At 39.4% G+C, this 13,783-nt stretch overlaps 1 protein-coding gene across 1 annotated transcript in view; it reads right to left on the bottom strand.

Moving 5' to 3' along the window:
* The window catches only part of CNTNAP2 (contactin associated protein 2), a 1,014,330-nt gene extending 1,003,329 nt beyond the window's left edge, over window positions 1-11,001 (bottom strand). Inside the window, exon 1 of the mRNA XM_059850210.1 lies at window positions 10,251-11,001. Coding sequence (XP_059706193.1) covers window positions 10,251-10,347 — 97 coding nt within the window. The 5' untranslated portion in view covers window positions 10,348-11,001. The remainder of the gene's footprint in view (window positions 1-10,250) is intronic.
* Between the last annotated feature and the right edge of the window lie 2,782 nt (window positions 11,002-13,783).

Here is a 13,783-nt window from a genome sequence, read left to right as displayed (position 1 = left end):
GCTGATATGGAGAAGTCTGATGTACTCAGCAACATTTTTCCTCAAATCTTCCTTGCTAGCTGAACTTCCCACATGTCTCAAGGCCCTGAATATAAAGGCAGGGACTCCATTGATGGAGCAGACCAGATTCAAGGCCATCGGAGGAACCCGAACATAGACAAGGCTATGGAAGCTGACGAATGCATCCCAGGGTCCTGAGGGAGCTGGCTGATATAAGCAGTTCTCTATCACTTCTGAAAAGTCATGGCAGTCAAGCAAAAGCTCCAGTGTCTGAAAAAAGGGGAAACATTGCACCCATTTATGTGATGTGTGAAAATGGATACTCTGAGAACTGCCAACCAGTCAGCCTCTGTGCCTAGAAGGTTCATGGAACTAGATTCCCCTAGAAACTCTGCCAAAGGGTACGAATGACAAGGAGGGATAGTGAACTTGGTGTCATGAAGGGCAAATCACTTGTGACAAGCCTGGTGGCCTTCTACAAATGAATGACTCTATTGGTAGGTGAGGGAAGAGCTTCTGATGTAACCTACCTGGCCCATGACATAGTTCTACACAACACCCTTGTCTCTAAATTGGAGAAATATGGGTTTGATGCATGAATCGTTAGATGGATAAGGATTGACTGGACAGCCATGACCAAAATATGAATGTCTCAAAGTCCAAATGGAGATCCAAATGGAGATGCATGTTGTCATTCAGGAGTATTGGGACAAGTACAGTTAAATGTCTTTATTAATGACCTAGACCATGGGATTGAGTGTACCCTTAGCAAGTTTGTGGAATGAAACCAAGCTGAGGGAAAGGACACCATCCAGAGAGATGTGGACAGGCTTGAGGAGTGGTCTTATGGGAACCTCATGAAGTTCAACAAATCCACGTGTAAGGTCCATCAACTGGGTTGGGGCAATCCCCAGAAGCAATACAAACTGGGAAATGAATGGATTGAAAGCAAAGACGAGCTTGGGGATATTGGCAGATGAAAACTTATGCAAGAGTCAGCAATGTACATTTGCAGCTGCAAAAGCCAGTAGGATTCTGGAATGCATAAAAAGCAGCATGGCCAGCAGGTCATGGGAGGTGACACTGCCGCTCTACTCTGCTGTTTTTAGACCTGATATGGAGCACTGAGTCCAGCTCCGGGGCCGCTCTGAGTCCAGCTTGACAGAAGAAAGACTTTGACATGTTGGAGTTTGTTGACATGAGGGCCACGGAAATAGTCAGAGGGCTTCTGCCTTTCATAAAGACAAGCTGAGAGGGTTGGCGTGGCTTATCTTGGAAAAAAAGGTGCCAGACAGACCTTATGTAGCAGCCTTTCCATACTTAAAAGGGGCCTATAAGAAAGATAAAGAAATACTTTTTACCAGAGCATGTACTGATAGTATGAGAGGAACATTTTTAAACTAAAGAGGGTAGATTTAGATTACAGAAAAGGATTGAATCCTGGAATAGACTGCTCAGAGAAGCTGCAAATATCCCATCCCTGGAAATGTTTAGAATCAAGTTGGACAGAGCATTGAGGAATCTGCTTTGGTGAAATATGTCCCTTCCTGTGGGGTGGGGTTGGACTAGATGATCTCTTCCAGCCCAAGCCATTCCCTGGTTCATTGATTCTAAGATCTGTTGTCCTGGGATGGCTTTATGATGCTTGTGTCCCCAAACGTCTGTTCTGTTTATGGTGGTTTTTAAGTTCTGCACCCTTAAAACTAGATCTGAGAGGGAAGGGAGGAGAAGGAGAAGCAGTGGAATGTCTGAGGTGGTTGTTTTTGAAATATAAAGATGAGAGTTTCATCTTTCTCTTCTCCGAGACTGCATTGTCTGCAGCACGGACGGACAGTGGAAGAAAGCTCTCCTTTGCTTTTGGGCTTTTAGTTAGTTTTTAGCTAGCTGAGGCAGTGAAATTCCCCAGACTGTGTTTTTTCTTTTTCTTCAGACTGTTTAAATCTGCTCTGGACTGAAAACTTAGAAGAACACTGGCAGCTCACACCTGTGGCCTACTAGGGCCTGGGATGTGGCATTTTCCAATGCAGGAGGGACTGATAAGAGACTGAGCAAGCCGAGCTACACACCATGACAAGGACTTTCTGAATTTGCCATCTCTTCAGAGCAGTGAAAGGTTTTATTGTTTAATATTATTCATTGTTTATGCTTGTGAATACTTTGCTTGTTAAATAATCTATTTTTTTCTCCAAAAAAATTTTCCTGAACCAGTAGGGGGAGGGGCTTCTTGAATCTGCTTTCTAGAGGGACCCCTTTGGAAATTTCCTCCCAAATTTGCCCTAAACCAGGATATCTGTAAAGCAGAAAAAAGTAGTAATGCAATCAACCATATCACTGTAGCTGGGTTGGATCCTTTTTAAGCTGGGCTTATAAATTATGAGTATGTACATTTGGAAGCATAATTCACTCACAGAATTCCTCTGACACAGTTTTTTTCCATATGAATAAAACCTATGCACTGTACTGACCTAAACTCTAAAATTTCATTTTATGAATAATTATAAACAGAATTAATAAAAGCATTCCTTATAATGATATTCTAATAATTGTGTTTTGAAAAAATAAATCCTAACTTCATTCATAATATCTGATTATCTGATTTAACAGGCCTGGATTATGGCACAGCAATTAAGCAGTGAAGGAATTTCAATTGAGTTATTACCTGTGTACCTAGCTTTCACAAACAGATGAATTAATCAGGAATCAATGAAGACAATCTCCCTTAGTTTCAGGCTCAGCAAATTACTCAAAACAGTGATGAATCAATGAGAATCCAAGAGAAGCTAGTGGAGTCAGTTTATTGCTGGAGGAAAGGGTAGGAAGAGGACAGAGAGTAGGGAGTAAGACAATTAATAAAATCAGAAAGGAGGCATGTGAGAAATGGCAAACGAATTAGGAGCAGAAGCAAATGGGTGTGTGATCATGTGGTGTATATTTTTTGGAAAAGGGTTGGAACAGTAAAGGATACCTTCTCTTATCTAGAGGGAATTTTCTATCATTTCTAACAGCTTGGCTGTACCAGGGAAGAAGCAGGTAGGACATTCATCATATAACTGACAATATGCCCACTAGCATAATTTTTTGGATGTAAAACCAAAGGAAAGAACATTAGAGAGTACAGCTTGCTGAGGCTTGGGAGCAAGTATCCAGCAGAGCCTGCCCTGTACAGGATATGCTTCTGACTCCATTTCTCACAGAAGCTTACTCTTTTCCTAATGCACTGCTAATGCCATGGACAGGGCAAGCTACTCTCTGTGACTCCATTCCTCAGCAGAAAAATAAATAGGTTACTGTTATTGTGTGGGAGACAACCTCAACCTCTGTTCAGCACATTCCTCTCCCTTTTTTACCCATAGCCCAGAACAACGGGCGATGCCATTAGGCTTAATCTCTGTGTTTTTAAATTAACCAATTATCCTTCTTTTCTTTTTTTTTTTTTTTTAAGATATTTGAATTTTTATCTGTGTTCAGGGAAAAAAACCTGTACAAGCCCTTCCTATGTTTCACTGAAAATGTGAGCAGAGTCTAAAGAGTTTAGGAAGGTATCTGTGTTTGAGACCTGGGTCAACAGGGTGTTAATGTAAGTTTTTTTGTTTTCCTGTGTCTTGGCTTGCTATTCTTGGTTTTTTGTGTGTTTGTTTTTTGGGTTTTTTTTTGTTTTTCCTGAACCACAGTGCTCCTTCTGTTCCCACAAGATGAGTAAAAACATACTTCAATTTAATTGCATTTCAAAGTATGTTCCAAGAACTTTACACCAATGATACTTAAAACCAGTGATATGATATGAAATGGTATGAAAACCTTAAATATATTGAGGTTGCCTTTCCTGCTGTGTTTTATCCCATTGCATTAGGCCCTTAGACAATAATTCTTCCTTTTCTTCTCTGGCAAACCTTCCATCACAGGCTTTCTGCTGGCCCTTATGGAAATGGACCTTTGCAGTCTTCTCAGCTCATCTGCTGATCTTCTGTATTACCTCCCTATAAAGTCTAAGTTTTCATTGGGTTCTCAGTAAATACCAGTTTAAGTATACAAGATGATTAAGCAATAAATAAGAGACATTTTTATCAATATTTATGTGATTTAAGAAACCCAGACAGTGACACCTCTCTAGACTTGATGCAAAACAAAAAAGAGCTAATTTTTTTCAGATTATTCCTACATTGTAGAAACAGAAAGCAGAAATGTAGCATGTATGTAGCTGACTTTCTTGGGCAAAGGTTACAAAATTCCAAATGACATAGCAGTTTTACAAAATCAAACAGAATATCTATGTTATATTTAGACAGTCATTAAATTTCTACAAGAAAAATTACTTTCCCTTTAAGCTGAGACAAAATATTCTAGATAAAAATAATAAATGTTCATTCAAAAGCATCATATTTGTTTGTGGGATTGCTTAGAGCAGTACAAATGCTTTCTGGCTTCTAGAAAGTATTTTTAGCTGCTTATTTTATTTACACATTGAAAGATGTAACCCAACTTGAGCTTTTACCAATACAAATGCAAAACTGGCAACAAAGTTCCTAGCTATACTGAGTCAATTTTAGTCACTGATTTATTTAAAACATATTTTTGGAGTGCATACACAGCTTAAAATAAAATATTTGATAAATATTTCAAATGGTGGTAAATATTAACATCAAGTAACGAACCATATGTGTAAATAAGTTTGCCAGTCCCTCAGTGGGCTTAGCATGACCATTTGCTTAAGTTAAATGTCTGAAAGAACTGTATCTCCACCAGGAGATTGTAAAGTCAAAAAATCTCTAGACTTTTTTAGGCAGAGGAAAGAGGTAAATGTGAATGTCAATATCCTTTTCTGCTCTGAATTATCTGCTGTTCAGCCTTAAAGACCCAATTGGAAAAGGCTGGCTACTACTACAGTGAATGAATACTGAGACCATTTCTGAGGTAGGAAAGGTCTCAGCTTTGTAAAGCTGCTTTAAAATTGCAGAACTATCCAAACGAAGCGCCCAAGTTCTTTGTAAATGTTAAGCACAGGACTTGGGAATTCTTTTATTATACCTATAATGTCTTCAAAGTTGGGAATGCAAGTGGCTCAAAAGAATTGATTACTGATTACTGCAATTTTCTACTTCACCAAACTTAGAGATTTAACATGTTCTGCAATTGCCTGGTGGTCTCGGATTATCTACCTATGCAACGCCAATGAAGTTGCTGGATAAATGAAGTGAAATACAGATAAAATCAATGTTCATTCAAAGGCTGAAGTCTGAAGAACTTTTTTAATCATTTCTAGTATTTCATACCAATGGACTGAATCATGAACCCATGACATAACAACACTGTGAAACAACTTCCATTTCCTTCAGTGCAAGAAGGCTCACGCTAGCGGACTGCTCTCTTTATCCTACAAGTCTTCCTGGTCTTTTAAAGAAGGATCTCATCTCTATGTAGATTTTGGAAATAATGCTATAATTTTAAATTTCATAAAATTGTTAAGACTAAAGAATTTACAAAGTCACTAATCATCTCATCTGATGAAGAAGACTCCTGTTGCTTCTCTTACATTTCCTAGTTGAAGTTTCCTACTTGACGGGATCACATTTGCAAGTCCATGTGCTTTTGTGAGACGAGCATGACAGCTATTCAGGACATAGGCATGGGTAGGGCAAGACCTCAAAACTTAACCAGTTATCTTATTTTGACCTATGAATCAGATCATGCAGAGTGAGATCAGCTTTTGAAAATCTAGAAAAAAGAAAATGCAGGAAGTCCCCCATGGTTTGTGCATAGTTTGTTATTGTCCTGGACATTAAAAGTACTACAGTTATAAAAATTCCTAAACAGTAACCATGATACCTGACAATTTAAAGACTTAGAGATCCAAGTTAAAAGTCCTGAAGAACTTCTCCAGGAAAATCTACTGTCTGTAACAGATCCATTGTAATGTGCGTTATTCAAGAAGAAGTACAGTCTGATGTCTAATGCATTATATATACATCATTTCCTATCACAATTGAAGCAACTGAAATAGTCTCCTGTGTTAAAAGCACCTGAGTAAAAAAAAACAAGAAAAAAAAGAGAGAAAATAAAAAATATTTCTCATCTCCTTGCAAAAGAAACAACAAATGTTCAGAAACAAGTTTTAAATTTGAAGTCTTTAACTTCACCTTCAAACTTTCTTTCAGACTGGGCTACTTATTAAAGAGATTTTATGCCTTATTTCATATTATTGCACCAGAATTAAAAAAACCCAAAAGCTAAACACACAAGCAAAGCAAAAACAGCCCAGGCAAAAGCCAGTTTTTGAAACAGTAGTTCAATGGCATTTACAATTGATTCAATGCCCACTGACACCAAACTTTGAATCAGGTTTGCTTTATCTAGATGAATGTCTGCAATTAGGTTTTATGCAATGTTGCATAAAACCTAATTTTTGACCCCAAAGGTAAGAAAAATGATTAAATGCTAAATGCACATGAAAATGGTTTGGCATACTTGAAACTTAATTCTGTGAGGCCACTGTGTTAACCTCAAGACAACAGAACCCAAACTAATAAATGTTAATACAAAAAAAAAAAAAATCGAATTGATCAGATTTCCAAAAATATCATTATGTCTGAGACATTATCTGGAGGAGAAGTATTCCCCAAGTGTGAATCTAATAGAATATATGACACCTCCTATGCCCAACATAGGCATACAACTTTCACTGGACCAGATTGCTCAGACCTTCATCCAACTTGGCCGTTTAAAAAGGACTTTCTTGCCTTGCTCTTTCAAAAGAGACATTACTCCTTTTCAGTACTTTTCTCAGGAAAATCTGGGTGCCATGAAGTCAAAGGTAAAAGCTGTATATTTTTTCTTTTATGTATCTTAATGATTTACTATACATGCCCCCCTTTTGATTTCCGTACCAAGTCTTGTAATATGGCTCAAACTTCAACTTCAGCAGTGCTATGAGACACACTACAAAAGTATGACAAGTATCAGAACTAGAAGTTTTAATAGTTCTGTGCTCATCAGGTTTGCACCACATAAAAACAGATACCATGAAAAAAAAAACCAAAAAACCCCAGCTGTGAAAGATAATTACTTGTAAAGTGAATTCCTTTCAGAGTGAAGGAGACAATCCTATAATTAATACCTTGAACATTTTTATTAAGTAACAAAGTTGCTGCTTTTTGTGTTTGGGGTTTTTTATAAGAATATAAATGAGAGCTAGTCTACTCATATTCTTATCATTCCATCTTAGCCACGTAAAGGACTATAAAGCATTAAATTTGTATTTTCTGTGTTACTTTTTATCTTGTGATGACCTCTCCTGGTTGAGCTGTTCATTAGCCTTGATTCCAGAAGGGTGTTTTCATCCTTCCACGCTTATTAAAAACATAAAAATTGCAGGAGTATGAAGACTTTATTGCCAGGGTATGAAAATAAGACCATGAATCGAATTGACAGTAAGATCTGAGCATTAATACGTGTGATATTGTATCGCAGTGTATGTTTATTATACTACAGGGTGGGCTTTCAACACCCACTTCATCTCGAGATAAAACTAAATGTGATTAAAAGCTTTCAACACGATCACTTCTGAATCAGTACTACTGAGAGATTCCATTTTAACTAGAGATAGATATACTTTGCAAAGTAAACAAACATTTGAGATAAAGCCTATTCACATCAGTAATGTCCAATTCTATTCTTTCTGAAAGCTGTATCTTTTTCTATGCAACACAAGCAGACCAGACTGTGAGAAAATACTGAATAGCAAGCTCATAAATAGGGATTTGTAATGCACTGTACACCATAAGACTTGCATACTTCCTAAAAAATACTGTAAAGAATAAATTTGATGTTGCTAATAACTTCAAAGCCAAAACATAAAGTAACAATGGAGGAGAAAATGAACTAGTGGTTGGAAATAAGTTTTACATTAAAGTTGCATTTCACATAGTTTTTAATTGTTTCAGAAGTATTCCGAATATGAGGTTCAAAAACAACAGAGAGGAAAAAAAAGGGGGAAAAAAGGGGAAAATAAAAGGACAATGAAAACTAGGTATATCATCTTGCCAACAGAGAAAAAAATTCTCCAATCCCAATCAGTTGTAGACAAAGTTACAAACAACCCCAGAAAACAGAGCACAGTAACAAAATACAGTACAGTGACCAGTTTGCATAGAAAAGCATGCAACAGAATAACCAGCAAAGTGGTGCACCAAAACAGTGACACAGCACTGGAGTTCCCACTGTGGCACCAGATCCCAAGCATCCATAAGCCTTTACAAGAATTTTCAATATGTGCTGCAATGTGAACAATCCTTTTGTAAACTTAAGGCTGACGTGTACTTCTAGCTATATTTATGTTTCCAGTAAACAAATCTAGCTCCATCTCACTTTAAGAAGTGAGTCAGAAATGAAATGAAATGCCACTCACTACATAAGAAGTATAATGTATAAGCTCTTGGTAGGTGAATTATATAAAGAAATTTTTGAATAGCCAGTCATCAAGATGGGAATGTATATGACTAAACTGTAATTAAAATTATATATATTCTCTATTCCTGGAATTCTGGGTATAGTGATGTTACTACAACTATTAACTTCTCAACAAACTTCTTTCAAAAGTTAAAGATTTGTTTGTTGGGAAATCAATACCCCACTGTAGGTCATTTTCAAGTTATACTATGACCATTAGCTGCTGAGTGACAAAAACAAACAAAAAAGCTCCAAAACCCTCTTAGAGAAAAGCCGGGACTTTGTTTTCGAAGAACAGATTTCTGACAACCTAAATCACGAATCCTCTCCCCCACACATTCCTATTATGCAGAATCTGAGAGATGACCATGAAAAATAATACTCGTAAGAAAAATTATATAGCTGGTCAAAACTAAGAAGTAAGCCTCAGGATCAATACTTCTAATTCAAAGGTAGGAAAACAACTGAACATCCTACAGCCTCTGAGACCTAAATAACAATGCAGACACTGCTATACATATTTGTTGACACACAAACAAATATGCAAGTGCAAGTAAATCCTGGAATAACACTTGTTTTTCAATAGATATTAGATGATAACAGATAGAAACCCACTAAGAAAGCATAGCAGTGCTCCAATTCCCGAATCATTGCATTGTTCATTCCACCCCCCAAGGAAACAATTAAACAAATAAATAAATAGAGTGATCTACATAGACCTCTATGCAGTATGTACATTCTATGCAATTCCCTACTTGGTCAGTAGAATCAACCCCCATTCACATGTATGCAATCCCAGCACATCTATCCATAACGTTTCAGGACACTTCCTTCCTCTCTAAACAGCCGATCAAGCCAGCAGTATGATGATGATACTATAAAAATGCACTGTTTCATTTCAGTATGCATTTCAAAAATACTTGGCAATTGGCAAATGTTTTACATAGTCTGAAGAGAAACAACTAAATACTTAATACTGACATATACTTGCAAAAATGTTTTGCTCAAAACTACAGTTCAGTGCAATGTTAAAGATTTGATCCACTGAAATCAATGAATATACTGTCATTTTTATACCGATAGCAGAATCAGATTCTGTACAGGTGCTCTACACTCCTCTAGTCTGAAGTTCAGCATTTCAGCAGATGTTTGATCATTTCTCTACTATTTCTACCTCGCTAGGAGGGCAATTGATGGTCTCCTCTGAAATACCTTTGCTCATTCTATGATGGGCGGCAAAACTTTGCTCTAAAGAAAAGCTGTCCTGGCTCAGTTCCCTCTCATCAACTCACAACCATTCTTTCCTCTTCAAATGAGACAGAATTTTCTCTTGCTGCTCCTCGATAAAACACTAGTTAGGGAAACTGCTCACATCTCCTCTTTTCCCTTACAAAACTGTGGAAGTGAAGTACTTCCAAATGCAAATTGCATCCCTTCCGAGGAAGATGGGAAAAACCAAAACAAACCAAACCGACCAGCCAAACAAAAACTATCCCCAAACTTTGAACAGCTTCTGATTCCTTTCCCCCTCTGACTCCATTGCAGAACCAAGATTATATCACAGAGCAGGTCTCTTTCAACTTTCCACACCAGCTACCACTGAAATCACCAAGGAAGATCTGATGGGGAGCACTGCAAACAGTATCAGACCTCAGTGCACACATACGCATACAAAGAAAAATCAAACACAATCAAACACAATATTCATCAGCAAAGCAAAAATAATCAACATCACAGAGTTGTGGGAATTTCCCTCTGGCTTAATTCAGAGCTGAAATTGTGCGTGTTTTTTAGTAAAGGGTACTTACGAGATGCAGGCAGAGCAGTCCTGGCTCTGCAGCTAATGCTGATGAAAATCCAGAGGAAGAGAGCTGCCCTGCAGCCAGCTCGGGTAAATACAACCATCCTTCACTTCCTGGCTCCCTGTACTCCAAATGCCAGCCGCAGAAGACCTGCTTTTCTCCACTTTGGCCCCCTTCGCTCTCTGTCCTTCTCTTCCTCGGAGGAGGTGTCGAGGAGGTAAAGGGGGCAGGGCTTTACCTTGGGGTAGAAGCCAAACCCCCTCTTCGTCTGCTATCTTTGGGTTTGCAGCAGCAGGATAAGTCCCGGTACTTTTCTTTCCCTTATTTCTCTGTGTTTGTGCGTGTTTGTTTCTGTGCCTTCTTCTCAGAGAAAGGGGGAAAGAAAAAAGAAAAAAAAAAAAAAAAAAGCCACGAAGTGTCAAATAACAAGGATTGTAGTGCAGAAAAAAAAAAAAAAATTAAGATCAATCCCCCAAAAGACGTGGGAGGAGGGAGGGAAAAGGGAGATGAAGATGAAGGGAAGGAAAAAAGGCGAATAAAGCAGTTGGTGCTGCTAATGCTGCTGTTGATGCTACCACTGCAGCTGAGCCCTTCTTCCTGTACAGAGGAGCGCTGCTGAGAGAAGCTTGCAATAACCTCCCAGCTCAGATATATATACACAGTGTACGCGCACACACAGCCGGGCAGCCAAACACACACTCACACAGAAGCAGGGAGAGGGGAGGGAGAGAGAGAGACACTCCCGCAGCACAGAAGCAGGCTCAGAGCCTCTCTCCTCATGTATTTATCATCTTCCAGCAGGAGGAAACGCTGCCACTCGCAGCAGCAACCTTCCTCCTCCTCCTCCTCCTCCTCCTCCAAAAAAAAAAAAAAAAAAAAAAAAAGAAAGAGAGGAGATGGGAAAATCCTCTCCCCTGCGCTCCCCTCCCCTTCCCTTCGCTTCCTCCAGCTCCTCCTTCTTCCTCTGCGCCCCTCGAGCCTCCAGGACCCCGATCGTCCTCTCTTGACTGGCTCAGATGCAGAGCCGGGGGACGGCGGCGGGGATCGCGGCCAGGGCTGGGGCGGAGCGGGGCGGGAGCCAGTGCAGAGATCGGGGCTGCGGGAAGGTGGAGCGGGGCCGGGGCGAGGGGGGATGGGGATGGGGATGGGGATGGGGTTGGGGATGGGGATGGGGATGGGGATGGGGATGGGGATGGGGATGGGGATGGGGATGGGGGTGGGGTGGGGTGAGGTGGGGTGGGGATGGGGATTGGGATCGGGGCCGGGGCCGGCTGCAGAGCGGAGGAGCGGGGCGGTGTCGCGGTGCTGCTGGAGCGGAGGCGCGGAGTCCCTGCTCGCCCCGCGGTCGGCTCCTGCCGCCCTCCCCGCCGCTCCCCCGCACACCGCGGCTCTCCCAGTTCCAGCCTGCGGGGATCCGAGACAGGTGGCCAGCAGGCAAGTCCTCCGAGCGGTCCTAGATCTGGTGGTGAGCGAGCTTCATCCCGCCTGCAGAGAGCTGAGGCTGCAGGAGACGCTAATGCAGATGTTGCCATTCTGTAATTAATTCTCAGCCCGAGAGCGAGACAGGAAGCAATCTGCATTGAAGTTTCACTGTGGTTTTCACCTACAAGAGATGATGGAGACAACCTGGCCATATCCCAGCCCTATGTTTTAGGGATGGCAAGAGTCTGACTCTTCTTTTCCATCCCTCTTCATCCCTCCTGCCATTGCCCTTAAACAGCTGAACTGAAAGTTATTGCTCACCAGATACAGCAGAATAATGAGGATAGGGAGTTATTAATGGATTATTTATTCTACAATCAATGAGGCAAAGAAAAATGAAAACAATTATTTCTCAGGTGTTATATAGAGAAAGCTGAGAAATGGAGAGGTATAATTTCTTTAGAGGAGCCCCAAAGCAGGGATAAATTATTTTCAGTGACTAATACGCATGCTGTTAACAAGTACCTGCTGTTATTTAGTGACTGTGATGAAGTGGTTAAGACCGTGTGTAAGATGAAATTTTCAGAAAGGCCTTGGGGTATTAGGATCCTCAATCCTATTGCCTTTCTGAGGGAGTACAGTGCCTATCTTTTAGGTCACTTTGAAAGCTCATCCATACGTAATATGTGATATCCCAGGAGAGCTGTGGCCTAGAGGTTTGAGCAGAGCCCAGGACAAAGCTTAAATGCCAGTCCTGGGAAAAGTGTTTCTGTAATCTTGTCCAACTGCCATAATTTTTCCTCCTTGGGGCTTTCCCTGCCTTGCCTTATCCATAAAGAGAATTAATATATCAATATTTCAAATGCTTTCATAGAAGTAATGCCAATATGTATACAGCAAATGTGAAATGAAGGCGTGCACTATGAATAAGTTTTATTATACTTATTTCTATTTTTGAAAGAATAAATACTTCCCTAGAAACTCTGTTACCTCTTCCCCACATTATCCTGAGCTTTTTGCAATACCCTTCTCTTTCTTTATAACCCACAGATACATTTTGATGTCCAAGTAATCATTAAGATATGTGAGTTTTTTGAGAATTAACTGAGAACCAAATATTAATTAGTGACATTAAACTTGTTCAAAAATGCCTCTTTCCTTAACTTTCTTCTTGTTTACTTCTTCTCTTCCCCTCCTGCTCTATATCCCACAATTTTTCAAGTTTGTTAACCTACATTTTCTTTTCTTTAGTTACCACTGAAATGGTAGAGCTGATGTAGTATCACAAACTGACTGCAAATATTCACAGAAAAAAGAGTGACTATGGCATGTAAAAATTTCTACCCCCTTCATTCTGAGTTCTTGAAACCCTTTCTGTATTCATTGGCCTTTATAATTCACTTGAATAAGTAATAAACAGCTTATTTGAGTACGTACTTAAAGTCTCAGCAAACCAATTTTCAAAAAAATTTTCTGTTTCTTAAGGCTCTTCCAACAAGCACAACAAAAAACATACTTGCTCATCACCCATTCATACTTTTATACCTGTATACTTGCATATCACTTACCTCATGAAGTCCTCCGCAGGACAAGAACCTTGACTTTATTTTAGTTGTTCAAACTTCACACTTGTTTAGCATATGATAATTGGGGTTTTCAAAATGTACTCGAATTGATTATAAGTAGATAGACATTTAAAAAAAACAGCTGTAGCATATAAGACAAGTAATTCAAAACAGGAAGATCTAGCAGGCTGGTTGGTGAATATTTCAATAATCGTGACAGTAGAAAATTTCCTTGTGGTTTGAGACGGAAGAAATGGCACAGATTATTGCATTTTTCCCCACCTCAGAATAGGATCAGTCCTTAAAAACTGCATAAAATATTTAAACTGTATAGCAACAGAAATGCGTTTTGCAAGGGTAATGCAATTATTTTTAATATAACCACAAGTGAGGCCTGCAAAATCATTAACTTTGATTCTGACACACAAAAATCATTACAAAGATCTTCAGGCATTCTTTAGTCCTATAAAACAAGCTAACCATATATACTCTTTTTTTTTTTTTCCTTTCTCCTGGAGCATGTTGTGAAGTATTACTTTACATGATTCAACA

This window comes from Haemorhous mexicanus, chromosome 1, assembly GCF_027477595.1.
Source record: "Haemorhous mexicanus isolate bHaeMex1 chromosome 1, bHaeMex1.pri, whole genome shotgun sequence".
Taxonomy (NCBI): Eukaryota; Metazoa; Chordata; class Aves; order Passeriformes; family Fringillidae; genus Haemorhous; species Haemorhous mexicanus.
The sequence above is the reverse complement of the archived record's forward strand: the minus strand, read 5'-3'. Positions and strand labels throughout refer to the sequence as shown.